The sequence below is a fragment of the Hemiscyllium ocellatum genome, chromosome 42 (genome assembly GCF_020745735.1).
Source record: "Hemiscyllium ocellatum isolate sHemOce1 chromosome 42, sHemOce1.pat.X.cur, whole genome shotgun sequence".
Taxonomy (NCBI): Eukaryota; Metazoa; Chordata; class Chondrichthyes; order Orectolobiformes; family Hemiscylliidae; genus Hemiscyllium; species Hemiscyllium ocellatum.
In genome coordinates this window covers 12,627,582-12,654,382 of record NC_083442.1, presented here as the reverse complement: position 1 = coordinate 12,654,382, position 26,801 = coordinate 12,627,582, and the positions used below count along the sequence as shown (strand labels likewise).

At 42.7% G+C, this 26,801-nt stretch overlaps 1 protein-coding gene across 1 annotated transcript in view; it reads left to right on the top strand.

Moving 5' to 3' along the window:
• The window catches only part of slc12a1 (solute carrier family 12 member 1), a 128,282-nt gene that overhangs the window by 12,274 nt on the left and 89,207 nt on the right, over positions 1–26,801 (top strand). Inside the window, exon 3 of the mRNA XM_060853698.1 lies at positions 1,683–1,758. Coding sequence (XP_060709681.1) covers positions 1,692–1,758 — 67 coding nt within the window. The 5' untranslated portion in view covers positions 1,683–1,691. The remainder of the gene's footprint in view (positions 1–1,682; positions 1,759–26,801) is intronic.

Genomic DNA, 26,801 nt, shown 5'->3' with positions numbered 1-26,801 from the left:
GATGTGAACAGGGCTGTGGTCTATTACCACTTGCCGATAAGTGTTGGTATCTGCAAGTAGTGCATTCGCTTTTTCAATGGAGTCTCTGATTTAGTGACTGTCAAGTGTCCTTTATCTGCAGGTAGGATAATAGTGTCTTTTTTTAATCTTTCTAGTGCTTTCCTGTCTTGTGTATTGTTTCCTTCCTTTTTCCTGCTTAATGTTGGTGCAACTACCTGTCTGATAGCTTGCTGGGTTTCTTGTGAGTTGGTTGTCTTTCAGTGTTTCTAATGCTGCTAAAAAATCTTTTTTGTCCCCATCCTGGAAATTCTAATTTAAACCTCTTACTAAGATGGCTTTTTCAGTGTCTGGTAAGGGTTGGTCAGAAGCTTTTTTTAAAAACCCATACTTCTTTTTTCAGTGTTTTGTGTAAGTTTTTTGTCTAGTTTTTTTCTGCAGGTCTAGTTTTTATCATTTTGTTTTGTTGCGGTCTAATATCTATGGCTTGTTGTACTGTCTGTCCATTCATAGTCTGTTGCATGAGCGAGTAAATATTTTTAGTGAAATTTCCCAGTTTTATTTAGTCTGTTGTGGGCATCATTAATCATTTCTCTAAGCATTCTGTAGCTGTTTTGTTCTGCTATACTTTTAGCTAACAATGTTAAGAGGAGGTTTGTATTTAAGACATTTAGGTAGTACCTGTTTCCTTAGACATTCATGCAGTCTGTACAGCTATTCGCAGGTGGCACTATGTTGGATGGCATTAGTCTCCCATTTTCTGGCCAGTTTTAGCGTATTGTGCCCATAGATGTTAGCGGGTTTTGAAGATTTGTAGCTCCAGGTTGAGGTTCTGGATCTAGGTTTGCTCGCTGAGCTGGAAGGTTCATGTTTAGATGTTTCGTCACCATACTAGGTGAAACTTGGGAAGTTTCATTTTCAGTGAGCCAATGGACAAAGCACTGCTGGTGTTTCCTGCTTTCCATTTATGTTTGGGTTTCCTTTGGTTGGTGGTGTCCATTCCTATGGTGATGTCACTTCCTGTTCTTTCTCAGAGGGTTGGTAAATGAAATCCAAGTCAATGTGTTTGTTGATAGAGTTCCGGTTGGAATGCCATGCTTCTAGGAATTCTCGTGCATGTCTCTGTTTGGCTTGTCCTAGGATGGACGTGTCATCCCAGTCGAAGTGGTGTCTTCCTTGTCTGTATGAACATCAACTAGCCATAAAACAACATGACCCTCCCTCTCTAGTATCCTTGCATACAGATAAGGAAGGACACCACTTCGACTAGGACAACACGTCCATCCAAGGACGAGCCAAACAGACATGCACGAGAATTCCTAGAAGCATGGCATTCCAACTGAAACTCTATCAACAAACACATTGACTTGGATTTCATTTACCAACCCCCTGAGAAAGAACAGGAAGTGACATCACAGGAAAGGATTTCACCAACCAAAGAAAACCCAAACATATATAGAAAGCAGGAAACATCAGCATTGCTTTGTCTGGAGGTTCACTGAAGATGTTGCCTAGTATGGTGACGAAATGTCTGAAAATGAACCTTCCAGCTCAGTGAGCAAACCTACATCCAGCTATAATTAATCTGCCTACTATGTTCCTAGGCTGCTTCCCAAGTTTCCCTTAACATATGTGTATGTAAGCCAAAGTTCAGCTTTGAAGTTAATTATGTCTCTGTATTCTAGGTGCGATGTATGTTGAATATATGGGGTGTGATGCTTTTCATTCGGCTTTCATGGATAGTTGGCCAAGCTGGAATAGGTATGTTTGCATCTTTTGTAATAGTATTTGGTGCTATATAATCTTAGATTATAGGAAAAGACTTTCTGCAGTGTAATCAACATAGCATATGATGGGAGGTAGTAGCATAGTGGTATTGTCCCTAGACAAGTAACTCCGAGCCTCAGGCTAAAACTCCAGGGATGTGAGTGAATCCTACCATTACAAACTGTGAAATTTGAATTCAATTTCAAAAGCTAGGATTGAAACAAAAACTATCCTGGTTAGAGTGGTGAACTCAGCCCAGATAATCACAAAGGCCAACCTCCCATCTATAGAATCCATCTCCCAGGCCCAATGGAAGGAAAGGCCGCCAGCAATCTCAAAGATCATCCCACCCTGGCAATGCTTTTCTACAACCTCTAACTTCGGGGAAGGTACAGAAGCCTGAACATAAACACCAGTCAGTTTCAAAACTGTTTCTACCCTACTGTTAGAATATTGAATGGATTCTCAAACTCATCATTAGCCTGTACCTGTGTTTTTATTTTTGCTGCTGTTTACCTATTAATTATCTATGCTGTTTAACTCTGATTTGCCTGGATTGTTCGCAAGATAAAGCTTTTCACTGTGCCTTGGTACATGCAACAATAAAGAAAATTCAATTCATTAATTTGCTTCCCTAATATCCTGTAGGGATTGAAATTTGCTGATCTCTCCAGATGATTCTAGACGCAAGAAATGTGATTTGCTGCTGAGACCATTTTAGAGGATTGTTGAGTTCACCAGTTCAGGGGCATTTAGGGATGAGTAACAAATGTTGGCCTTGCTTGTGATGACTACGTCCCATCAAAAAAACCTCCTAGGTGCTTTCCAGGAGCATTGTAAAGCAAGTCATGATGTCGGCCTATTAGGAGTTATCAGGCCAGATGACCAAAGCCTTGGTAATAGACGCACATTTTAAAGGATTATCTTCAAGCAAGGAAGTGTAGCAAAGAGAATTCCAGAGCTTTCACCCTAGAAAACTGAAGGCACACCACCAACAATGGAGACACTAAAATCTGAAGCTGAAGTGGTTGGAATTAGCAGTGTACAGATCTAAGGGTTGTAGAACTGGAGAGAACAGTTATGGAGGAGTCCTATCTGGGAAGGATTCAAAACATGGAATCAGAATCAAGACATTACTTAACCACAAGTCAACTATCAGAGGTGATATGAACGTGCCTTAATTCTCTCTAAATAATGTGTAGCATATTTGGATGGCCTCATGTTTACAGAGGGTAGAATATGGGAGTCCAACTAGGAATGCATTGGAATACAGTTTGAAGTATTCAGGAATAAATTAAGAATTCGGGAGCAGATTGTCTGTCTGAGACAGGTGAAACCAGATGGTTGTACAATGTTGGTACTGACCCATAAATTCAGTTCATATCTGGTTCAAGTATGACACTAAAATTGCATGGGAACTGCTTTTGGACTGGGGTGGCTTCAATCATCTTAATTTGGAGGTAATTTCTGCAAATGTTGGATGAGCCTCATCATTTAGTAGCAACGGGAGAATCAAGAAAGATATGACAGCTGACTATTGTCAGTATTAACACTACTTTCAGATGTCACAACGGAGCAATGTGTAGATGAGAAATGAGTGCGGGCCAAGGCTTGAAAAGAAAAGTTGTTGCAAATGATATTCTGGCTGAGAAAATAATGACAAAAGTCATAAGAGAACAGTTCCATCAACTCTGGAGAGGCTTTGGAGGATGGTGTGGTCAGCCATGTTTAATGTAACAAGTAGTTGTGATGATTAGAGTCAGATGTACAGCATGGAAACAGACCCTTCAGTCCAATCATCCATGCCAACCCAATATCTTAAAATAATCTAGTCCCATTTGCCAGCACTTGGCCCATACCCTCTCAACCCTCCCTGTTCATAAATCCATATAGATGTCTTTTAAATGTTATAATTGTACCAGTCTCCAGCACTTTCTCTAGCAGCTCATTCCATACACGCACCACAGTCTGCATGAAAAAGTTGCCTCTTAGATCCCTTTTAAATTTTTTGCCCTCTTGCCCGAAACCTATGCCCTCAAGTTCTGGATGAGGGAAAAGACTGTGTCTATTTACCCTATCTATGCCCCTCATAATTTTATAGTCCTCTATAAGGTCACCCCTCAGCCTCTGACACACTTGGGAAATCTGCCCCAGCCTATTCAGCTTCTCCCAATAGCTCAAGCCATCCACCCCTGGCAACATCCTTGTAAATCTTTTCTGAACCCATTCAAGTTTCACAACATCATCCTGATAGGATGGAGACCAGAATTGCAAACAATATTCCAACCAATGACCTGTACAGATGCAACATGACCTCTCAACTCCTGTACTCAATTCTCTGACCAGCAAAGGAAAGCACACCAAACACCATATCCTATTTACTTCTGACTCCACTTTTGAGGAACTTTGAACCTGCACTCCAAGGTCTCTGTTCAGCAGCACTCCCCAGGATCTTACCGTTAGATGTATAAGTGCTGCCCTGATTTGCCTTTCCAAAATGCAGCACCTTGCAGTTATCTAAATTAAACTGCATCTGTTGCTCCTCGGCCCATTGACCCATCTAATAAAGATCCTGTTGTACTCTGGGGTAACCTTTTCTGTCCACTACACCTCCAATTTTGGTGTCATCTGCAAACTCAATAACTATACCTTCTCTGTTTACATCAAAACCATTTGCATAACAAAAAAACAGTGGACCCAGCATTGATCCTTGTGACACAGCACTGGTCACAGGCCTCCAGTCTGAAAAGCAACCCTTCACCATCACCTTCTGTCTTCTCCCTTTTGAACCAGTTCTAGAACATAGAGCAGTACAGCACAGAACAGGCCCTTCAGCCCACGATGTTGTGCCAACGATTGATCCTCATGTATGCACCCTCAAATGTCTGTGACCATATGCATATCCAGCAGTCTCTAGTGTCTCCAATGACCTTGCTTCCACAAGTGTTGCTGGCAGTGCATTCCATGCTCTCTCAACCGTGTAAAGAACCCTCCTCTGACATCCCCTTTATACTTTCCTCCAACCAGCTTAAAGCTATGACCCCCTTGTGTTAGCCATTTCTGCCCTGGGAAATAGTCTCTGGCTATCAACTCTATCTATGCCCCTCATTATCTTGTATACCTCAATTAGGTCTCCTCTCCTCCTTCTTTTCTTCAATGAAAAAAGTCTGCGCTCAGTCAATCTCTCCATAAGATAAGCCCTCCAGTCTAGGCAGCATCCTGGTAAACCTCCTCTGAACCCCCTTCAAAGCATCCACATCTTTCCAATAATAGGGTGACCAGAACTGGATGCAGTAATTAGTGTGGTCTAACCAAAGTTTTAGAGCTGCAACAAGATCTCACGACTCTTAAATTCAATCCCCTGAGAATGAAAGCCAAAACACCATATGCTTTCTTAACAACTCTGTCCATTTGGGTGGCCATTTTAAGGGATCTGTGTACCTGCACACCTAGACCCCTCTGTTCCTCCACACTGCCAAGAATCCTATCCTTAATCCTGTACTCAGCTTTCAAATTCAACCTTCCAAAATGCATCACCTCGCATTTATCCAGGTTGAACTCCATCTGCCACCCCTCAGCCCATCTCTGCATCCTGTCAATGTCCCGCTGCAGCCTACAACAGCCCTCTATACTATCAGCAACACCTCCAACCTTTGTCATCTGCAAACTTGCTGACCCATCCTTCAATCCCCTCATCCAAGTCATTCTGTATCCATATAGCTAGTTTTCTCTGACATAACCTTGCTAGCTAGTCTACCATGAACTTTATCGAATGCCTTACTGAAGTCCAAATAGATCACGACCAATGCTCTGCCATCTTTGTTACTACTTCAAAAAAACTCAGTCAAGTTTGTGAGACATGCTTTCCCACACACAAAGCCATGTTGACTATCCCTAATCAGTCCTTGCCTTTCCAAGTACTTGTAAATCTTGACCTTCAGGATTCCCTCCAACAGTTTGCCCACCACTGTCAGGATCACCGGTCTACAGTTCCCTGGCTTTTCCTTACCACCTTAAGTGATACCATCTTATCTAGAAGGGGTCTTTTGATGAGGGAAAAAAGTTGTGGTGTGTAAGAGCTCTTCTCTATATATAATAGAATAAAAGCCTGATATTTAAAGAAACAATTGCCTGAACCTTTGTTATTTATTGTATTACCCTTTCTGCATGTAAACTGAACAATTGGAAACATCAGTGATTTATTAGGTGAAAATTGCCACAGTAATTTGGGGAACAGCTGTTCAGTAGTGTAGAATAGCAGTTTCAGATATAAAATCTAGAAGGGCCCTGGGCACTTCCACAGTGGTAATGTCCCTACTTCTGGACCAGAAGGGCTCAGGTGCAAGTCCCACCTGTCACAGGTTGATTTTATAAAAACACTTGTAAGGTCTCTTGCAATGTTTCTGAAGCATAGTGGTTATTATGTTCACCCCTCATGCAAAAGATCCCCGTTGACAGCCACGCAGAAACTCCAACACTGCCTTGTTCATAGGGATCTTGTGATGCAGTGGTGGTGACCCTGTCCCTGGGCCCAGGTTCATATCTCACCTACTTCAGAGGTGTGTAATAGCAACTGATTTAGTTTGCTTTTTAAAAAATGAAACAGGTGTGGAAAGGCTTTTGTGGTTCAATAGTAGTTCCCCTCCCTCTGTGCCAGGAGGCTTGGCTTGGGGAGATCCATCTTCAGGGCTGTTATAAACATCTCTGAACAGGTTGATTGGAATAACTGAGTACTTGTCTTAAATCCTTGGACACTGATGAAGTGTTGAATTATTATTAACTGGAGTTAGATTTTTAGTGAGGAATATTCTTTCAGAACAAATCTCAGCCTTAAAATAAAACTTATTCACTCCCAGCAACTTTCTTGGCTCAAGTAGGACATTCAGTAGTAACAAAGAATGATGCATTTGACGGTAGCAGCAACGGAAGATTGCAAAGATACAGATCAAAACATCAGTACAAAAGGCAAATCAGAACTAGATGTGAGGGTTGAGATATCTCTGGTACTTACAACAGATGACAGGAATTGAGGAACTATAACAAATAGAAGAATCCAGAAATGTGGTTAAGTTATGTTAGATGCATTTCAAAATCTCATTATATAATATTTTAAACTGAATAACATCTTGGAGGAGAAGGTATTGGATACTGAATCAGCAGAGGGGATCGTACTAATTACGAGAACTTTCAGCCAGTAATGAAAGTTTTAGTTGCAAACTCAACCAAATATAATGTTTGGACAGTGGAGGCTTGTCTAATGTGTAAAATAAGATTTGTTAAAATGTTATCTAGATTCTTAAAAGAAGGACATAAGGTGAAGGAATTTGAGAGTTCAAGTCTGGGGATGACAATTTAGTGGCTATTCCCTATAATATAGTAGGTGTAAATCCTCAACTTATTGTTACTGACACTGTGACAAGTGGAATACTCTTGGTTCTGAGCAGGTTGTCTGAAAATGTTTCATGGATCGTGGAAATGCCCCAAGGCAATTTCTTTTGGGGGACTTGTGGATTATACAGTCTGAACATTGCTACTTTAACAAGACCTAACTTTTCTCATCAAAATATTCACTAGGTGTTATAGGAATTGGGAGCCTAAAGGAAAAGAAGGTAGTTATCTGAAATATATCCATTTTCCTATCCTGAAGGTTAAAATAATTTTAAAGGATACAGGCATAAGGATAGTGAGTATGATAAACTTAAGTCAGTGGGAAATGTGATACATATTTGAACCATCCCACTTGTAGTGTCTCCTTTTTTAGTGAGAAACTTTTTTTTAATAAAGTTGGAGCAGTGGATTATGTAAAATAATATTTTAAGCTCGCTGGACATGACCACTAAGTCGAAATAAATAAATGTGAAATATCTTAGATTTCCAGCATCCAACTTGAAAACTGACCTGGAAAAACTCAGTTAATTGGAGGAATACCACTATTATTGGAGAACAGGGAAAGTCACCAGCAAATACAAACACTGGCTAAATGTTAAATGTGGTCTGTCTGTCTGGTCACACTTGAACCTGGACCTCCTGCACTAAAGCAGTGACACTACCATTACCACAAGAACCCTCCTGGTTAAATGTAAGATAAGGGGCAGGAGGCAAGATCCATAAATTGACAAAATGAGCGAAAGAAGCGGAAGACCAGAAGTAGAACATAGAACAGTACAGGTCCTTCAGCCCACAATGTTGTTGAGCACCATCTTAAACTAAGATCAACTTAACCTACATACCCCTCAATTTACTGCTGTTCATGTGCTTGTCCAGTAGTCGCTTAAATATCCCTAAAGTTTCTGACTCTACTACCACCGCTGGCAGTGCATTCCACGCATCCACAACTTTTGGTGTAGAAAACCTACCTCTGACATCTCCCCTATACCTTCCAATCACCTTTAAAATTATGACCCCTCATGACAGCAATTTCTGCCCTAGGGAAAAGTCTCTGGTTATCTATCTATGCCTGTCATTACCTTGTACACCCCTTAAAAGTCACCTCTCTTCTGTCCAGTGTGAAAAGCCCTAGCTCACTTAACCTCTCTTCATAAGACAAGGCCTCCGATCTAGGCAGCATCCTGGTAAATCTCCTTTACACAGTCTCTACAGCTTCCACATCCTCCTCATGAAGTGACCAGAACTGGACACACTATTTGAAGTGTGATTTAATCAGCTTTGTAGAGCTGCAGCAAAACTTTGTGGCTCTTAAACTTGATCCTCTTGTTAATGAAAACCAAAACACCATACGCCTTCTGAAAAACACTCTCAATTTGGGTAGTAACTTTGAGGGATCTATGTGCGTGGACTCCAAGATCCTGCTGTTTCTTCACACTGCCAAGAATCCTGTCTTTAACCCTGTATTCTCCATTCAAATTAGACTTTCCAAAATGAATCAATTTGCAATTATCCAGGTTGAACTCCATCTGCCACTTCTCAGTCCAGCTCTGCATCCTGCCAAGTCTTGTAGTCTGTAACAGCCCTTGACACTATCTACAACACCACAGACCTTTGTGTCACTGGTAAATTTATTAATCCACCCTTCCACTTCTTCATCCAAGTCATTTATAAAAACTACAAAGAGCAGAGGCTTAAGAACAAATCCCTATGGGGCCCCACTGGTCACAGACCTCTAGGCAGTATACTTTCCATCCCTACCACTTGCTGTCATCTTTTGGTCAGCCAATTCTGTATCCAGATAGCCAGATTTCTATGCAAATCATACCTCCTAACTTTGAGCCTACCGGTAGGGAACTGCCTCAAATGCCTTGCTGAAATCCATATACACCATATGCGCTGCTTAACGTTCATCAACTTGTCTCATCGTCTTCAAAGAACTCTAAAGTTTGTGAGGCATGACAATCGAACTGTTCTTCCAAATAGTCATAAATCCCATCTCCCAGCATCCTTTCCAGTACCTTGCTTACCATAGACATAAGTCTGACTGGTCTGTAATTCGCAGGGATTTCCCTACTCCCTTTCTAGAACAGGACCAACATTTGCCTCCCTCCAATCAGCCGGTACTACTCCCCGTGGAGGGTGAGGATGGAAAAATCATCGCCAGAGGTGCAGCAATGTCGTTTCTTGCTGCTAGTAGTAACCTTGGGTATATCTGATTCAGTCCTGGGAACCTACCTACCTTGATGCTTCCCAGAATTTCCAGCACATTCACTTTCTTAATATCGATCTGTTCAAGCCTATTACTCTGGTCCATGGTTTTCTCACTATCAACAAAGTCCCTCTCTCTGAATACTTAAGCAAAAAACTAATTTAGGGCCCCCCTATCTCTCCAGATTCCAGGCACATGTTCCCTTCACTATCCCTGATTGGCCCTATCCTTTCTCTGATCATTCTCTTCTTCCTCACGTATGTGTAGAACGCCTTTGAATTTTCCCTAATCCTTCCTGCCAAGGCTTTATCGTGCCCCATCCTACTCTCCTCAGTCTGTTTTGAGTTTTTTTCCTAGCTACCCTGTAATCCTCTAAAGCTGTACCAGATCCTTGCTGCTTCAACCTTCCTTTTTGACGAGAAGCTCCTCTTTGGTCATCCAAGGCTCCTTTGCCTTACCATTCCTTGCTAGTCTCAGTGAGACAAAGTTATCCAACACTTGCAACAAGTGCTCCTTAAACAGCCCCACATTTGTTGTGCATTTCCCATGTTCCCAATTTATACTCAACAGCTCCAGTCTGTATAATTTCCCCTCCCCAATTAAATACCCTTCCATTCGGTCTGTTCCTATTCCCCTCCATGCCTATGGTAAACGTGAGGCAGTTGTGGTCAGGGTCGTCGAACTGATCTCCCACTGAGATCTGGCACCAAATCCACTATAATCTCCCCCAGGTCAACCTATTTACATATTGAGTCAGGAATCCTTCCTGGACACCCCTGACAAAATCGGCTCCATCCAGACCATCTGCACTAAGGAGATTCCAATCAATATTGGGGAAGTTGAACTCACCCATAACAACAGCTGTGACATCTGCACCTTTGCAAGATCTGCTGTCTAATCTGATCTTCCATCTCTCTGCTGCTATTGAGTGGTCTATAGAAAACAACCAATAAAGTGACAGCTCCTTTCCTGTTACTGACTTCCACTCATACTGACTCAGTAGACAAGCCCTCCTCAACAATCTATTTTCCTGCAGCTGTGATGCACTCTCTAATTAATAGTGCTATTTGCCCTCCTCTTTTACTCATTTCTCCCCCCCCCCCCCCCCCAACCCCCCTGTTTTTTTTAAAAGGATCTAAACCCTAAACAGCAACCATCCTGCCCCTGTGAAATCCATGTCTCTGTTATGGCCACAAAATTGTAGTTCCAAGTACTGATCCATGCTCTACATTCATCATTCTTATTCCTGATGCATCTTGCATTGAAATAGACACTTTTTAACCTATCCCTTTCTCTATTAACTGTGTATCATTCCTGACAGACACTGCATTCTATTTCTGCCTGTTCAACGACTACCCTCTCCTCTGATCTGTGGCTCTGCTTCCCATCCCCCTACCAAACTAGTTTAAACCCTCCCGAAGTGCTGTAGCAAATCAACTACCCAGGACGTTGGTGCCCCTGCAGTTTAACTGCCACCTGTCCTTCATGTACAGGGCCCACCTTCCCCAGAATGATCTACATATTTGAAGCTCTCCCTCCTGCACCAGCCCTGAGTGTTTAGCTGCACTCGCATCCTGTTCCTTGCCTCATTAACATGTGGCACTGGTAGTAATCCTGAGATTACTACTCTGTTCATTCTACTTTGTAATTTCCTAACTCCCTGAAATCACTTTTTTTAGATCCTCATCCCTTTTCCTGGCTGTCATTGGAATCAATGTGCACCACGACTTCTGGCTGATTGCCCTCCCCCTTCAGAATCCTGTACACTCGATCAGAGGCATCTGTGACCCTGGCATCTGGGATGCAGCATGCCTTCCAGGAGTCCCGATTGCGACCACAGAATCTCCCATCCGTTCCTCTAACTATTGAGTCTCCTACCACTGGCACTTTTCTATTCTCGCACCTTCCTTCTGAGCCACAGAGCCAGGCTCAGTGCCAGAGACCTGGCCACTATGGTTTTCCCTTGGAAACTGTCCTCCATAACATTATCCAAAAGGGTATGCTATTTATTATGGGGAACAACCATAGGGATTCCCTGTACTGCCTGCCTGTTCCCTTTCCGTCCCCTGACTGTAACCCATCTACCTTTGTCCTGTACCTGAGTTGAGACGGCCTCCCTGTAACTCCTCTTTATTCCCTCCCACCTCCTGAATGATCAGACGTTCAGCCGGCTCCGACTCGAGTTCCCTAATACGGTTTCCAAGGAGCTGAATTTCCAAAGGGACTAGTGGAAAAAACCTTACCAAATCAGCGCACAGAACTTCTTTTTGGTTAGATTAGATTACTTAGTGTGGAAACAAGCCCTTCGGCCCAACAAGTCCACACCGACCTGCCGAAGCGCAACCCACCCATACCCCTACATTTACCCCTTACCTAACACTACAGGCAATTTAGCATGGCCAATTCACCTGACCCGCACATCTTTGGACTGTGGGAGGAAACCCATGAGGAGAACATGAAAACTCCACAGTCAGTCGCCTGAGTCGGGAATTGAACCCGGGTCTCAGGCACTGAGATAGCAGTGCTAACCACTGTGCCACCATGCCGAGGATGAGTGGGAGGCACTATCTAAGTAGTGCTTGGGTAAAGCAACCATCCAAATGTTTTACCTCCCTTACTCAGCAGTCCCATGTCTGCTCCTACTCAGCCTGCACTCCACCTATTCACGAGATCAGTTATTAAAGAAGGAATTTACCTTCTCGGCAGTTCCCTGTTTCTCGTGCTCACCTCTGACACTGCTGCTGCAAAAATGGGGACTGCCGATCCCAAGAGGTAAGGTTTCTTTTTTATTTTAAAAAGAAGAATTTACCTTCCTGGCAGTCCCCCTTCGGTCCTTACACTCGCCTCACTCAAGTGTTCTGTAGATTCTGAAAGATGACTTCAAAGTAAATGTGGTTCTAGGATAGGAATACGAACTTCGAGTTTAGAGATATACAGCATGCAAACAGACCCTTTGGTACAACCCGTCCATGCCGACCAGATATCCCAACCCAAGGCGGCATGCCTCACAGCTTCAGAGACTCTGGTTCGATTCTGGCCTCTGGTGACTGTCTGTGTGGAGTTTGCATATTCTCCCGTGACCGCGTGGGTTTCCTTCGGGGGCTCTGGTTTCCTCCCGCAGTCCAAAGATGTGCAGGTCAGGTGAATTGGCCAGGATAAATTGTCCATAGTGTTAGGTGCATTAGTCAGAGGGAAATGGATCTGGATGGGTTACTCCTTGGAGGGTCGGTATTGCCTTGTTGGGCCGAAAGGCCTGTTTCCACACTGTAGGGAATCTAATCTAGTCCCACCTGCCAGCACCTGGTCCATATCCCTCCAAACCCTTCCTATCCACATATCCATACAAATGCCTTTTAAATGTTGCAATTGTACCAGCCTCCACCACCTTTTCTGGAAGCTCATGCCGTATACATACCACTGTGAAAAGGTTGCCCCTTAGGTCTCTTTTATATCTTGCCCCTCTTACCTAAACTTATGCCCTCTAGTTCTGGAGTCCCCCACCCCAGGGAAAAGACAGTCTATTTGTGATGTTATAAACCTCTATATAAGGTCACCCCTCAGCCTCCAGTGCTCCAGGGAAAACAGCCCCAGCCTGTTCAGTTTCTTCCTGTAGCTCAGATCCTCCAACCCTGGCAACATCCTTAAATCTTTTCTGAACCCTTTCAAGTTTCACAACATTTTTCCGAAGGAGACCAGAATTGCATGCAATATTCCAACAGTGGCCTAACCAATGTCCTGTACAGCCGCAACATGACCTTCCAACTCCTGTACTCGATACTCTGACCAATAAAGGAAAGCATACCAAATGCCTCCTTCACTATCCTATCTACCTGTGACTCCACTTTCAAGGAGCTATGAACCTGCACTCCAAGGTCTTTGTTCAGCAAAACTCCCTAGGACCTTACCATTAAGTGCATAAGTCCTGCTAAGGCTTAATTTCCCAAAATGCAGGACCTCTCATTTATCTAAAGTAAACTCCATCTGCCACTTTGCTCATTGGCCCATCTAATCAAGATCCAGTTGTAATCTGAGGTAACCTTCTTCATTTCTGCTACACCTCCAATTTTGATGTCATCTGCAAACTTACTATACTTCCTTACACTCACATCCAAATGATTTATATAAATGACGAGTAGTGGACTCAGCACCGATCCTTATGGCACTTTTCTGGTCACAGGTCTCCAGTCTGAAAAAATCCTCCACCACCACCCTCTGTCTTCTACCTTTGAGTCAGTTGTGTATCCAAATGGCTGGTTCTCCCTGTATTTGGTGAGATCTAACCCTGCTCGCCAGTCTCACATGGGGAACCTTGTTGAACACCTTACTGAAGTCTATATACATCACATTTACCACTTTGGCCTCATCAATTCTCCTTGCTACTACTTCAAAAAACTCAATCAAGTTTGTGAGACATGATTTCCCACACAGTCATGTTGACTATCCCTAATCAGTCCTTGCCTTTCAAAATACATGTACAGTAGCGCCTTGACTTACGAACTTAATCCGTTCCGGGGCCCGGTTCGCAAACCAAAAACTTCATGAACTGAATCAATTTTTCCCGTTGTTCGGATAGCGTAAGAATGCTTGGACGGCTGTTCACAGCGTACACGCCAAAGACAAACTGAATGAGATCACGCGGGGCCTGAGAGCTTTTGCATTCAACACGCGCAAAGCAAAGCAGAACACTGAAACTACATGGTCGCAGACGGGCTTTTTGCGTTCGTACCTTCGTTCGTACCTGGGATTTCTAACGTATGTTGAAGCAATATTTTACGTACAATCCTGGTCGTAAACCGATTTGTATGTGAACGGGGTCGCTCGAATGTCGAGGTGCTACTGTACACCCTGTCTCTCAGGATTGCCTCCAACAACTTGCCCACCACCATCAGGCTCACCGGTCTATAGTTCTCTGGCTTGTCCTTACCACCTTTCTCAAACAGTGGCACCACATTCGGCAACTTAGTCTTCTGGCACCTCACCTGTGACAATTGATGATACAAATTTCTCAGCAAGAGGCCCAGCAATCACTTCCCTAGCTTCCCACAGAGTTCTAGGGTACACCTGATCAGGTCCTGGGGACTGATCCACTTGTGTTTCAAGACATGTAGCACTTCCTCCTCTGTAATATGGACATTTTAATAACATCACCATCTATTTCCCTACATTCTAATATCTTCCATGTCTTTTTTGACAGTAAACACAGATGCAAAATACTCGTTTAGTACCACCTCTCTCTCTCTTTCCCCCACCCAACCCATTCTCCTACAGCTTCACACAAAGGCTGGCTTATTGATCTTTGGGAGGCCCTATTCTCTCCCTATTTACCTTTCTGTCCTTAATGTATTTGTAAAAACCCTTCGGATTCTCCTTAATTCTATTTGCCAAAGCTTTCTCATGTCCACTTTTTGCCCTCCTGATTTCCCTCTTAAGCATACTCCTATTGCCTTTATTCTCTTCTAAGGATTCACTCGATTGATCCTGTCTATACCTGACATATGCTTCCTTTTTTCTTAACCAAACTCTCAATTTCTTTAGTCATCCAGCATTCCCTATACCTACTGGCCTTTCCTTTCACCCTAACAGGAATATACTTTCTCTGGACTCTCATTATCTCATTTCTGAAGGCTTCCCATTTTTCAACCATCCCTTTACCTGCAAACATTTGCCTCCAATCAGCATTTGTAAGTTCTTGCCTAATACCGTCAAAATTGACCTTTCTCCAATTTAGAACTTCAACTTTTAGATCTGGTCTATCCTTTTCCATCACTATTTTAAATCTAATAGAATTATGGTCGCTGGCCCCAAAGTGTTCTTCCACTGACACCTCAGTCACCTGCCCTGCCTTATTTCCCAAGAGTAGGTCAAGCTTTGCACCTTCTCTAGTAGGTGCGTCCACATATTGAATCAGAAAACTTTCTTGTACACACTTAACAAATTTCTCTCCATCTAAACCATTAATACTATGGTTGTCTCTATGTTTGGAAAGTTTAAAATCCCCTACCATAACTACCCTATTATTCTTACAGATAATGGAGATCTCCTTACAAATTTGTTCCTCAATTTCCCTCTGGCTATTAGGGGGTCTACAATACAATCCCAGTAAAGTGATCATCCCATTCTTATTTCTCAGTTCCACCCTGGATATATTTCAGGGAATATCCTCCCTCAGCACAGCTGTAATACTATCTCTTATCAAAAATGCCACTCCCCCTCCTCTCTTGCCTCCCTTTCTATCCTTCCTGTAGCGTTTGTATCCTGGAGCATTAAGCTGCCAGTCCTACCCATCCTTGAGGAGAAAGTGAGGACTGCAGATGCTGGAGGTCATAGCTGAAAATGTGTTGCTAGAAAAGCGCAGCAGGTCAGGCAGCATCCAAGGAACAGGAGAATCGATGCTTCGGGGCATATGCCCGAAACGTCGATTCTCCTGTTCCTTGGATGCTGCCTGACCTGCTGTGCTTTTCTAGCAACACATTTTCAGCTACCCATCCCTGAGCCACGTTTCTGTAATTGCTATGATATGTTCCTAACTGTGCCCTGAGTTCATCTGCCTTCCCTGTTAGGCCCCTTGCATTGAAATAAATGCAGTTTAGTTTTAAGTACTACCTTGTTTTCTGCTTTGTCCTGCCTGCTCTGACTGTTTGACTCACTTCTGAGACTAGTATAGTTGAGAACAGATTGATCTGTTTTCTCACTATCTCCCTGGGTCCCAACCCCCACCTTACTAGTTTAAATCCTCCCAAGCAGCTCTAACAAATCTCCCTTCCAGTATATTAGTCCCCTTCCAATTTAGGTGCAATCCGTCCTTGTTCAGGTCACTTCTACCCCAAAAGAGATTCCAATGATCCAAAAATATGGATCCTTCTCCCATATGCCAGCTCTTCAGCCAGGCATTCATTACAAAAAGAATCCCTAACGTAAAAGGAGGAAAGTTTGTATTTGTAGTCCAAAAAGAGAGTGAACAGAAGTTGAGGTCATAATTTGACCAGAGTAAAGACCTTGGAACTGGCTGGGAATACTGGAGGAAATGAGCCCTTATATTTGTAGCCACTCAAACTGTTTGATCATAAGTTGATAAAGGTTTCCCAGCTCTGAGTTGGACAGCTAGAAAGAATTTGGTATATGTGACACCAAAGCGCGGACACCCAGCCTTCGTGCACACAGCAATGTGCACTAAAATTCTGTTCTCTGGGACATGAGGCTGAAGCCAGACTAGTAGCTCATGATTTCAGTGAGAAGCTCTCGTAAGTGCATTGGAGTTCAATAAAAAAAGTTTTTTTTTTGAAGGCAAATGTTTGGAAGAGAAATGTTTAAAAGCATCTAATAAATCTATGTAAATTGCAAATGATGCTGCAAGTCTTTGGTATTTTTTGTTAGTATTGACATTGTTAGCATAAAGGGAATCTTAACAATAAGAAATAAAAACAGAAGTTGGTGGAAAAGCTCAGCAGATTTGGCAGCATCTGTGAAGAGAAATCAAAATTAATGTTGACCATTCCCATGACCCTTCCTCAAAACTGGTAGTAACTAGGAAAATATCAGTTTATATGCAGAAGGTAGGGTGGAGGCGGAGGTAAGGAGCAAATGACAGGTCGGGATAGAGCCCTAACACTTATAAGCAACCTGGTGACTTAATGGTTAGCACTGTTGTCTTACAGTACCAGGGACCTCTTCTTGACTCCAGCCTCTGGTGACAGTGTGGAGTTTGCACGTCCTCCCTGTGTCTGTGTGGGTTTCCTCCAGATGTTCTGGTTTCCTCCCACAATCCAAACACCTGCAGGTTAGGTAAATTGTCCATGGTGTTCCGGGATGTGTAGGTTAGGTGCATTAGTCAGGGGCAAATGTAGAGTAATATAGGGTAGGGAAATGGGTAATGGCAGACTGTGATAACAGGGGTAGGGGGTTAGGCCATGGGGCGTTCAAATTATTGAATTCAATACGGGGACACTGCTGTCTCCAGACTAAGTGGAAAATGAGGTGGTGTTATTCCAGCTTGTGCAGAGTTTTGTTGGAGCACTGCAGCAGGCCACAGACTGAGATGTTAGCCAGGGAATGGGGTATGTGTTAAAGTGGTAGGCAACGTGAAGCTCAGGGTTCTTTTTGCAGGCAAAATGCAGATATTCTACGAAGCAGTCACCCAATCTACACTTTGTTTTCCCCAGTGTAAGCAAACCACATGAGCAGTGACTGCAGGAAACTAGATTGAGAAGTGCAAGTAAAGCACTGCTTCACCTGTAAGTTATGTTGGGCCCTTGGATACTGAGGAGATAAATGGGTAGATGTTACACCTTTAGCGATTTTTAAGGCAAGGTGCTGTGGGGATGTATTGGAAGTGAAAGAATGGACCGAGGAGTCCTGGAGGCACCAGTCCCTGTGGGCAGTGGGCAGGGAATAAGTGTCTAGTGGTGGCACCTCACTGGACATGGTGGTTGATGATCTTCTGCATGTGGATGCTAGTAGGATGGTAAGTAAGAAGACAGCACCTTCCCCTGGCAACCGCTGAAGGTATAACATCTGCCCATTTAACCATGCACTCACGCACACACTCCAAGGGACCAAGCACACGTTCCATGTGAAGCAGCACTTTAGCTGTACAGTACACAATCTAGTCTACTGCAATCACTGCTCACAACGAGGCCTTCCCTACACTGGAGAAGTGAAGGGTAGACTGGGTGACCGCTTCATGGATTATTCCATTCTGACTGCAAAATAGACCCTGAGCAATCTGTTGTCTACCACTTGAACACACCACCCTGTTCCCTGGCCAACCTCTGTCTCCGCCTGCTGCAGTGCTCCAGTGGAGCTCAGTGTCAGCTGGAAGAACAAATCATTTTCCACTCTGGGACCCTGCATCCCTCTGCATGCACTGTCGAGTTCAATAATTTTAGGGCCTGAACCCTCCCATGTCCTAGCCCCCTATTCTACACACCAGGTGTAGTTATCACATAGTCTGCCATTGCACACTACCTATTGTTAGCCACTAACTGTCTCCTTTAACAGATATTCACCCTGTCAGTCAGATTGTTATCGACTTCTTTCTGTCTACTGTTATAGAGTCATAGAGATATACAGCGCAGAAACCGACCCTTTGGTCCAACAGGTCCATGCTGACCAGATATCCTAACTAATCTAGTCCCATTTGCCAGCACTTGGCCCATATCCCTCTAAACTCTTCCTATTCGTCTAACCCTCCATATGCCTTTTAAATGCTGTAATTGTACCAGCCTCCAGCACTTCCTCTGGCAGCTCATTCCAAACATGTACCACCCTTTATGTGAAAACATTGTCCCTAAAATCCCTTTTACATCTTTCCTCTCTCACCCTGAACCTATGCCCTCTAGTTCTGGACTTCCCCCATCCCAGGGAAAAAAGCCTTGTCTATTTATCCTACCCATGCCCCTCATGATTTTATAAATCTCTATAAGGTCACCCCTCAATCTCTGCTGTAGGGAAAACAGCCCCAGCCTATTCAGCCTCTCCCTATAGCTCAAATTTTCCAACCCTGGCAACATCCTTGAAAGCGCTCAGAAAAGATTTACAAGTTTCACAACCTCCTTCTGATAGGAAAGAGACCAGAATTACATGCAATATTCCCAAATGTTCTTCTCTCTCTTTGGGCTCTATCCCTTTCTATTGTTTACTCCTTACCTCCTCCCCCACCCTATCTTCTGCATATAAACTGTCATTTTCCAAGATACCATCACTTCTGTGGAAGAGTCACTAGACCGGAAATGTTAAAGTCGATTTCAAAGATGCTGCCAGGCCTACTGCATTTTTCCAGCAACTTTTGTTTTTGTTTCAGTTTTTAAATAAGGAATTTTCAAAAATTGTGGATTGATGCCAAGGTGCCAGTTGTTAACTTTTTGCTAAGCAGTCTATCTTATTCAATAAAGTTTTGGAAATCCTTTGAGGGGCACCTAGTGGAATGAGGAGTTATAAATTCATGAAAATATCAATTTTTGCTTTGGTTACTAACTGTTAGGCCTGTGAAATAGCTCCACAAAGGCCAGCATCCTGTCACCGTGTCATCCTTTATTTACATGTGCACAATATGTAATTCTGACCCAACTAGTTCAGAGCTGGCTCTTTAAGTGGACAAAACCCCTAACACACTCTATATCTGTCAACCAGGACTGCATGATTGAGGCTGTAAACTTGGTCCAGTCAGAGAACTTGTACTCTTAAGATCCACCAGGCTGACCTCGTTCCAATCACTACAGTCCAGTTCTCTCGCGGAAGGAGAAATGTGGCGGAAGCAGTTGATCATGTTGTCCTCCATCTTACCAAAAAATAAATAATATGAGCTCCTTCCACCTCTGTCTCCTCTAATCTCATCTCCAACAGTGTGATTGGTAATGAATGCTGTTTACAATCAAGAAAAGAAGCCTTTGAATTACTGGATAATTCTGGAAAAAGAGTGCCTGAGTGCTTATATGGTCTAACCTAGTCATAGAGTCCTAGAGATATGCAGCACAGAAACAGACCCTTCGGTCCAACTCGTCCATGCCGACCAGATATCCTAACCCAATCTAGTCCCACTTGCCAGCACCTGGCCCAAATCCCTCCAAACTCTTCCTATTCATATACCCATTTAATGCCTCTTAAATGTTGCAATTGTACCAGCCTCCACCACTTCCTCTGGTAGCTCATTCCATACACGTACCTCCTCTGCGTAAAAACGTTGTCCCTTAGGTTTCTGGCATAAGATGCCAAAACCAGTAGTCCACTATACCTTTAAAAATCTGTGTACATTCGATTAAGGGAATGAGGTTGAGAGTCATAGAGGGGCGGTGGCCATGGTGAATGAGGGTAATGGTTTCACGAGAGTGCAGAGCACCAAAATGGAGATGAGTGCAATAAAGCAAATCATTAGTGAACAGAATCCAAAGTTCAGACTTTTAAAATGCACTGCCGGATACTTGAATTCCAAGGATGGATCCCAGAGAGGTTCAAATTGGGTGTGGAAGGGAATTTGAGTGGAGACTGATGCAAGGAAGAGAGAAGGTTAGATGTGATTGATCAAATGCGATTTGCATGAACACACATGGCTGGATAAATGCATTTGGGAAATTTACGTGGAGGGTAAGAGGACAGTGAACTCAGGAAAGGATGCGTTAAGATGGAATCTGTACTCTGCAGAGACTGAGGGAGGAAGATGTAGAGTTATAGAGATGTACAGCACAGAAACAGACCCTTTGGTCCAATTCTTCCATGTCAGTCAGACATCCTAACCTAATCTAGTCCTATTCGCCATCACTTGGCCCATATCCCTCTATCCAGATGCCTTTCATAGAACATAGAAAAGTACAGCCTAGAACAGGCCCTTAGGCCCACGATGTTATGCCGAGACTTAATCCTGATGTAAAATATAGTAACAATCTACGCACCCCTCACTCACTGCTATCCATGTGCATGTCCAGCAGTTTCTGAAATATCCCCAATGACTTTGCTTCTACCACCACCGCTGGCAATGCATTCCATGCATTCACAATTCTCTGCGTAAAGAACCTACCTCTGATGTTGTCTTTATACCTTCCTCCTCATATCTTCAAACTATGACTTCTCATACCAGTCAATCCTGCGTTGAGGAAAAGTCTCTGGCTATTGACTCTGTCTATTCCTCTCACTATTTTGTTCACCTCAATCAGGTCTCCTCTGTTCCTCCTTCTCTCCAGAGAGAAGCGTCCGAGCTTATTCAACCTTTCTTCAAAAGGCAAGCCCTCCAGTCCAGGCAGTATCCTGGTAAACCTTCTTTGCACCCTCTCCAAAGCCTCTCTATCTTCCTTTATAGTAGGGCAACCAGAACTGGACACAATATTTCAAGTGTGGTCTGACCTGGGACTAGTAGAGCTGCAGCTAAACCTCACGGCTCTTAAACTCAATCCCCCTGTTGATGAAAACCAAAACACCATATGCTTTCTTAGCAATCCTATCCACTTGGGTGGCAACTTTGAGGGAACTATGTACTTGCACACCCAAATCCCCCTGTTCCTCCACACTGCCAAGAATCCTGTCTTTAATCCTATATTCAGCATTCGAGTTCAACCTTCCAAAATGCATCACTTCGCATTTATCCAGGTTGAACTCCATCTGCCATTTCTTAGCCCAGCATCCTGCCTATGTTGTGCTGCAGCCTGCTGTAGCCCTCTATACTATCGATGACACCTCCAACCTTTGTGTCATCTACAAATTTACTAACCCACCCCTCAACCTCCTCATCCAAGTCATTTATAAAAACTACAAAGAGCAGAGGCCCAAGTACAGAGCCCTCCAGGACCCCACTCAACGCTGTCTTCCAGGCAGAATGCTTTCTATCCACAACCACTCTCTGCCTTCTGTCAGCCAGCCAATTCTCAATCCAGATAGCCAAATCTCCCTGTATCCCATACTTCCTGATGTTTTGAAAGAGTCTACAGTGGGGAACCCTATCAAATGCCTTGCTGAAATCCATATACACCACATCCACTGCTCGAACATCATCGACCTGTCTTGACACCTCCTCAAAGAACTCAGTAAGATTTGTGAGGCATGACCTGCCCCTCACAAAGTCATGCTGACTGCTGTTAATCACACGATGTTTTGCCAAATATTCATCAATCCTATCCCTCAGAATTCTTTCCACAACTTTGCTGACCACAGATGTGAGACTGACTGGTCTGGTAATTGCTAGGGATTTCCCTATTACCCTTCTTGAAAAGAGGAACAACATTCGCCTCCTTCCAGTCGTCTCGTTCGACTCCCGTGGAGAGTGAAGAGGCAAATATCCTCACCAGCGGCTTAGCAACCTCCTTTCTCACTTCCCGGAGCATTCTAGGATAAATCTGGTCTGGCCCTGGGGACTTATCAATCTTAATGTTTTCCCAATTTCTAGCACATCACCTTCATCAATCTTGATCTGGTCAAGACTGTATCCCAACTCCTCTAAATTCCCTTTCCTTGGTGAAAACCGAAGCAAAAAGCTCATTTAGGGCTTCCCCTATCTGCTCAGACTCCACGCACAAGTTCCTTCCGCTATCCCTGATCGGCCCTACCTTCTCCCTGATCATTCTCTTATTCCTTCCTTATGAGTAAAATGTCTGGGTTCTTCCTAATCCTTCTTGCCAAGCCTTTTTCGTGCCCCCTCCTGGCTCTCCTCAGTCCATTTCTGAGCAGCTTTCTAGCAAGCCTGTAATGCTTTAAAGCTGTGCAAGGTCCTTGCTTCCTCCACCTTACCGAAACCTGCCGCCTTCCTTTTGACGAGCAGTTCCTCTGTTCTCGTCATCCCAGGGGATCAAATGTTGTGATCATACCAGCCTCCTCCATTTCTTCTGGCAGCTCATTGCACACATGCAACACCCTCTGCCTGAAAAAGTTGCCTCTTAGGTCACTTTTAAATCTTTCCCTTCTCACCCTAAACCTATGTCCTCTAGTTCTCCCCCACCCCAGGGAAAAGACCTTGTCTATTTACCCTATCCAATGCCCTTATAAATCTCTATAAGTCACCATTCAGCCTCCGACGCTCTAGAGAAACAGCCCCAACTTATTCAGCCTCTTACTACAGGTCAAATCCTCCAACCATGGCAATATCCGTGTAAATCTTTTCTGAACCTTTTCAAGTTTCACACCATCCTGCAGTAGCCCTCTATACTATCGACAACACTTCCAACCTTTGTGTCATCTGCAAATTTACTAACCCACCCCTCAACCTCCTCATCCAAATCATTTATAAAAACCAAAAAGAGCAGAAGCCCTAGGAGGGGGACCAGAATTGCGCACAATATTCCAAAAGTGGCTTAACCAATGTCTAGTACAGTCACAACATAATCTCCTAACTCCTCAATGCTCTGACCAATAAAGGAAAGCATACCAAGTGCCTTCACTGTCCTATCCACCTACTACTCCACCTTCAAGGAACTATGCACCTGCACTTCAACGTCTCTTTTTGTTCAGCAACACTCCCCAAGACCTTACCATTAATTGTGTAAGTCCTGCTCTGATTTTCCTTTCCAAAATGCAGCACCTCACAATTGTTTGAATTAGACTCGATCTGTCACTCCTCAGCCCATTGGCCCATCTGATCAAGATCCCATTATACTCTGAGGTAACCTTCTTTGCTGTCCACTACACCTTCAATTTTGGTGTCATCTGCAAACTTGCTAACTATACCTCCTATCATTTTTGTAAATGATGAAAAGAAGTGGACCGAGCATCGATCCTGTTTTTGTTGTCTAAAGGAGAGCCTTTGAAAAAAAATTTGTTTAAAGTACTAAATGGCCTGATTGTCATTGTTGAAACTTGGGTAACAAACACTGATGGACTAATAGCAGTGGGTGACAAAGTTGAACTTGGGCAATACTGTTGCTTTGGGAAAAGAATATTTAGCTCCCACCTTAAAAATCATTAAAATTGTATATTAAGAAAATCTGCTATTTTGATAAGAAAGGTTGTCTCTGGCGAAAAATAACATGCTGAACATTTGTGCTAATTTTGTTTGTCCTGTTAAAAGATTTCCATTTTGATTCTTAATCCTTACATAAGCAAATATGTCAAAGACATTTGTTTTCTTGGCTCAATAAATCATTTTATATTTATGCATAATCGCAACATATGTGTAAGGAGCTGGAGCTAGTTGTTTGACCATTCAACATTTGCTCCATCATTCTGGCTGATCTGGTGGTTGTTTCAGTTGCATGTTCTTGTCTACCCCCTTATAACCTTTGATTCTCTTGTTTTTCAAAAATCTAACTCAGCCTGAAATAAATTCAATGACCCAGTCTCCACTGCCATTTTATAGGGAAAAGAATTTCACATGCTAAGGTCTTTTTGAGGGAATTATATTATCCTCCTCTGTCTTAAATCCCTGTACTCAAGTTTTAGATGCCTTCTTAGATGACCTCCTTACAACTTTAGTTCAAACATGAACAAAAGAGCTAAATTCCAGATCATATGATGTCAAGGAGTCCTAGGAAAACTGGATTGGTGGGATTTGGGGAGAAAACACTCAGCTGATTGGAGTCATTACCTGGCACAAAAGATAGTTATGATTGTTGAAGGTTTAAATTAACCAATTGTCTACCGCCTCTAGATTTTCAGTTATCTCTGGGAGCTGTTCTCAGTCTTGTACAGTGAAGACGGATGCAAGTTACCTGTTCAAAGCCTTCACCATTGCCTTATTTTTCATGATCAATTCCCCAAACACATTCAAGATGTCCAACACTTAGATTTAGTTGCTGCTCTTTGTATTCAATACTTGTAGAAATTTCCCATGTGTTTTTAATTACCAGCTAGCTTTTTCTCCTATTCTGTTTTATCTTTTTTCAGTCCTTCTTTTGTTCTTAAAAATCTGACCAATCCTCTGACTACTACTAACATGTAGATATGTACAGTGTTTCTCCCAATGCTACTCTCAACTTCCTATTTTGCCTTGGATGATGCATCCTTGCCAAGAGCCTTTCTTCTTTCTCACAAAGAGAAACGAGTTATTAAGTAACTCCAAGTCTGCTACTTTAACCCTATTGTCCTACTTTTTAACCTAGTTTCCTGATTCACCTTCGTCAACTTTACCAACATAACATCATAGTTACCTTTAGGTTTTGAACCACGTGGACTGTCACCTCTCCCTTTCAGAGTTTGCATGAAATTCAATTGTGTTGTGATCACTGGCACTTTGGGACTTCTTTTGCAGTGAAAGTATTGATTAATTCTGTCTCATTGCGCATGTTCGGATCTAGATTAGCCTGCTTCCTGGATGGTGCTGGAAATTACTTTTATAAGCAATTGTTCGAAAACGGTCTCTGAAATATATTTCCCTGCCTATCTTAAACCTATAATATTCTCCTAAACTGCATGTACATTAAAGTCACTTGTGATTATTGCAGTTCATCTCTTCCTTGCCCCATTTATTTTTACTGTATTCTCTGTCCAGAACTGTATCTATTGTTAGAGAGCCAATGAGCTAATCCCACAAGTGAATCTCCTGTTTTGCTATATCTTACCTGTACCCAAGCTACACAACATTTTCAAACTAAGTTCATCTCTCTACACTGAACTAATGTTATCCTTCATTAATAAAGTTATTCCATCACCTTTTCCCAGCTTGCAGTCATTTTGGTATGTCAAATACCTCCAGTGTCTGGATCACCTTCCATCCATGTTGCTGTAATAATGATCAGGTCATACATGTTCATCTGTGCTAAGAGTACATCCCTTTTGCCCTTTTGTAAAATTCAGTATAAAATAGATATGTGATCCTCTAGGAAAATAGAAGTTTATTTTGTTTCTGGCCAAGTCTTATGTTGTTTTACTGCCATAATGGCTGTGGAAGAGTTCTGGATGTTGTCTTGCCTTCTGACAATTAAAACATTTATTTTTAAAAAGAAACAAACATTCAATGTGATGCTATTTTACTACATTCTGTTAACAAGTAAACTGTTGAAAAATGTGAAGAGATTCCATCAAATCTTAATGTTTTTCACATCAAAACGTAGATTTGCTTCAATCAAAAGATTTAATCATAAACTTTTCCTCTTCTGAGACAAGTTCCTTAATGCTTCTAAGATCTTGTTTTGCTGTAATTGGCACCCCTGAACTGTACTTGCCTCTGGCCTTTCCTCACTTAACCTGTGCTGCAACCAACCAGGAAGGTTAAATTATTTTCGGCATGCAGCTATACCTTTTCTTCAAATTAAAATGTAAATTTTCTTAGGGTTAGAAATTAAAGTTGCTGTTTCTTTCACTCAAATATTTAAATTTGGTTCTTACAGCTTACAGTAGGAATAGTTTACAACATTTAATTTAAAATGCCAGCAAATGCTGTATTCACCCTCAGAAAATGACCACACCGGATCATGTTTTATTCGCAAATTGAAAAATTGTATGTATTAGGTGAACTGTTTTATGCCAACGGATAATTGACAAGAGAGTTGCACCTACTTTTGTTCTGGAAAGTTATTTGCATGAGAATTCTTTGGATCCTCATTTTTATATCCGTTGACAAAGTGGCTATCATTTGACTTTTGCAAACCATCTTTCAATTGTACGTGGACAATTGGAGGGAAGAGACTGCTGTTTTTCTAGGCACTCTTTCTGTTGTCAGCGCTAGTCCTATTATTCATGAATGTCATTTGTTCCGATTGAATAATTGGAAGCCAATAATGGTCTTCATCCACCATCCCACTGTACATACTCTAACTATATATTCCGTTGTTATCGTGTGTCACCTTCTCAGGCTAAATAAGACCATTTGGTGTCACAGCTGTATTCCTTTTGTCTTGACTGATTGCTGTTGAGTCACAGTAGTTCTGGGAGACTTTAGGCACGTAGGGACAGGCAGTAAAGTGGTGGCTTTGGTCATATGGCCAATTCAGGGGGAAAAAATGATTTGAACAAAAACTGCCTGTATTAACTTCTACATTTTATCGTTGTATGCCTCATCTATCTTTTTCACTATAGACTCAACAATTCC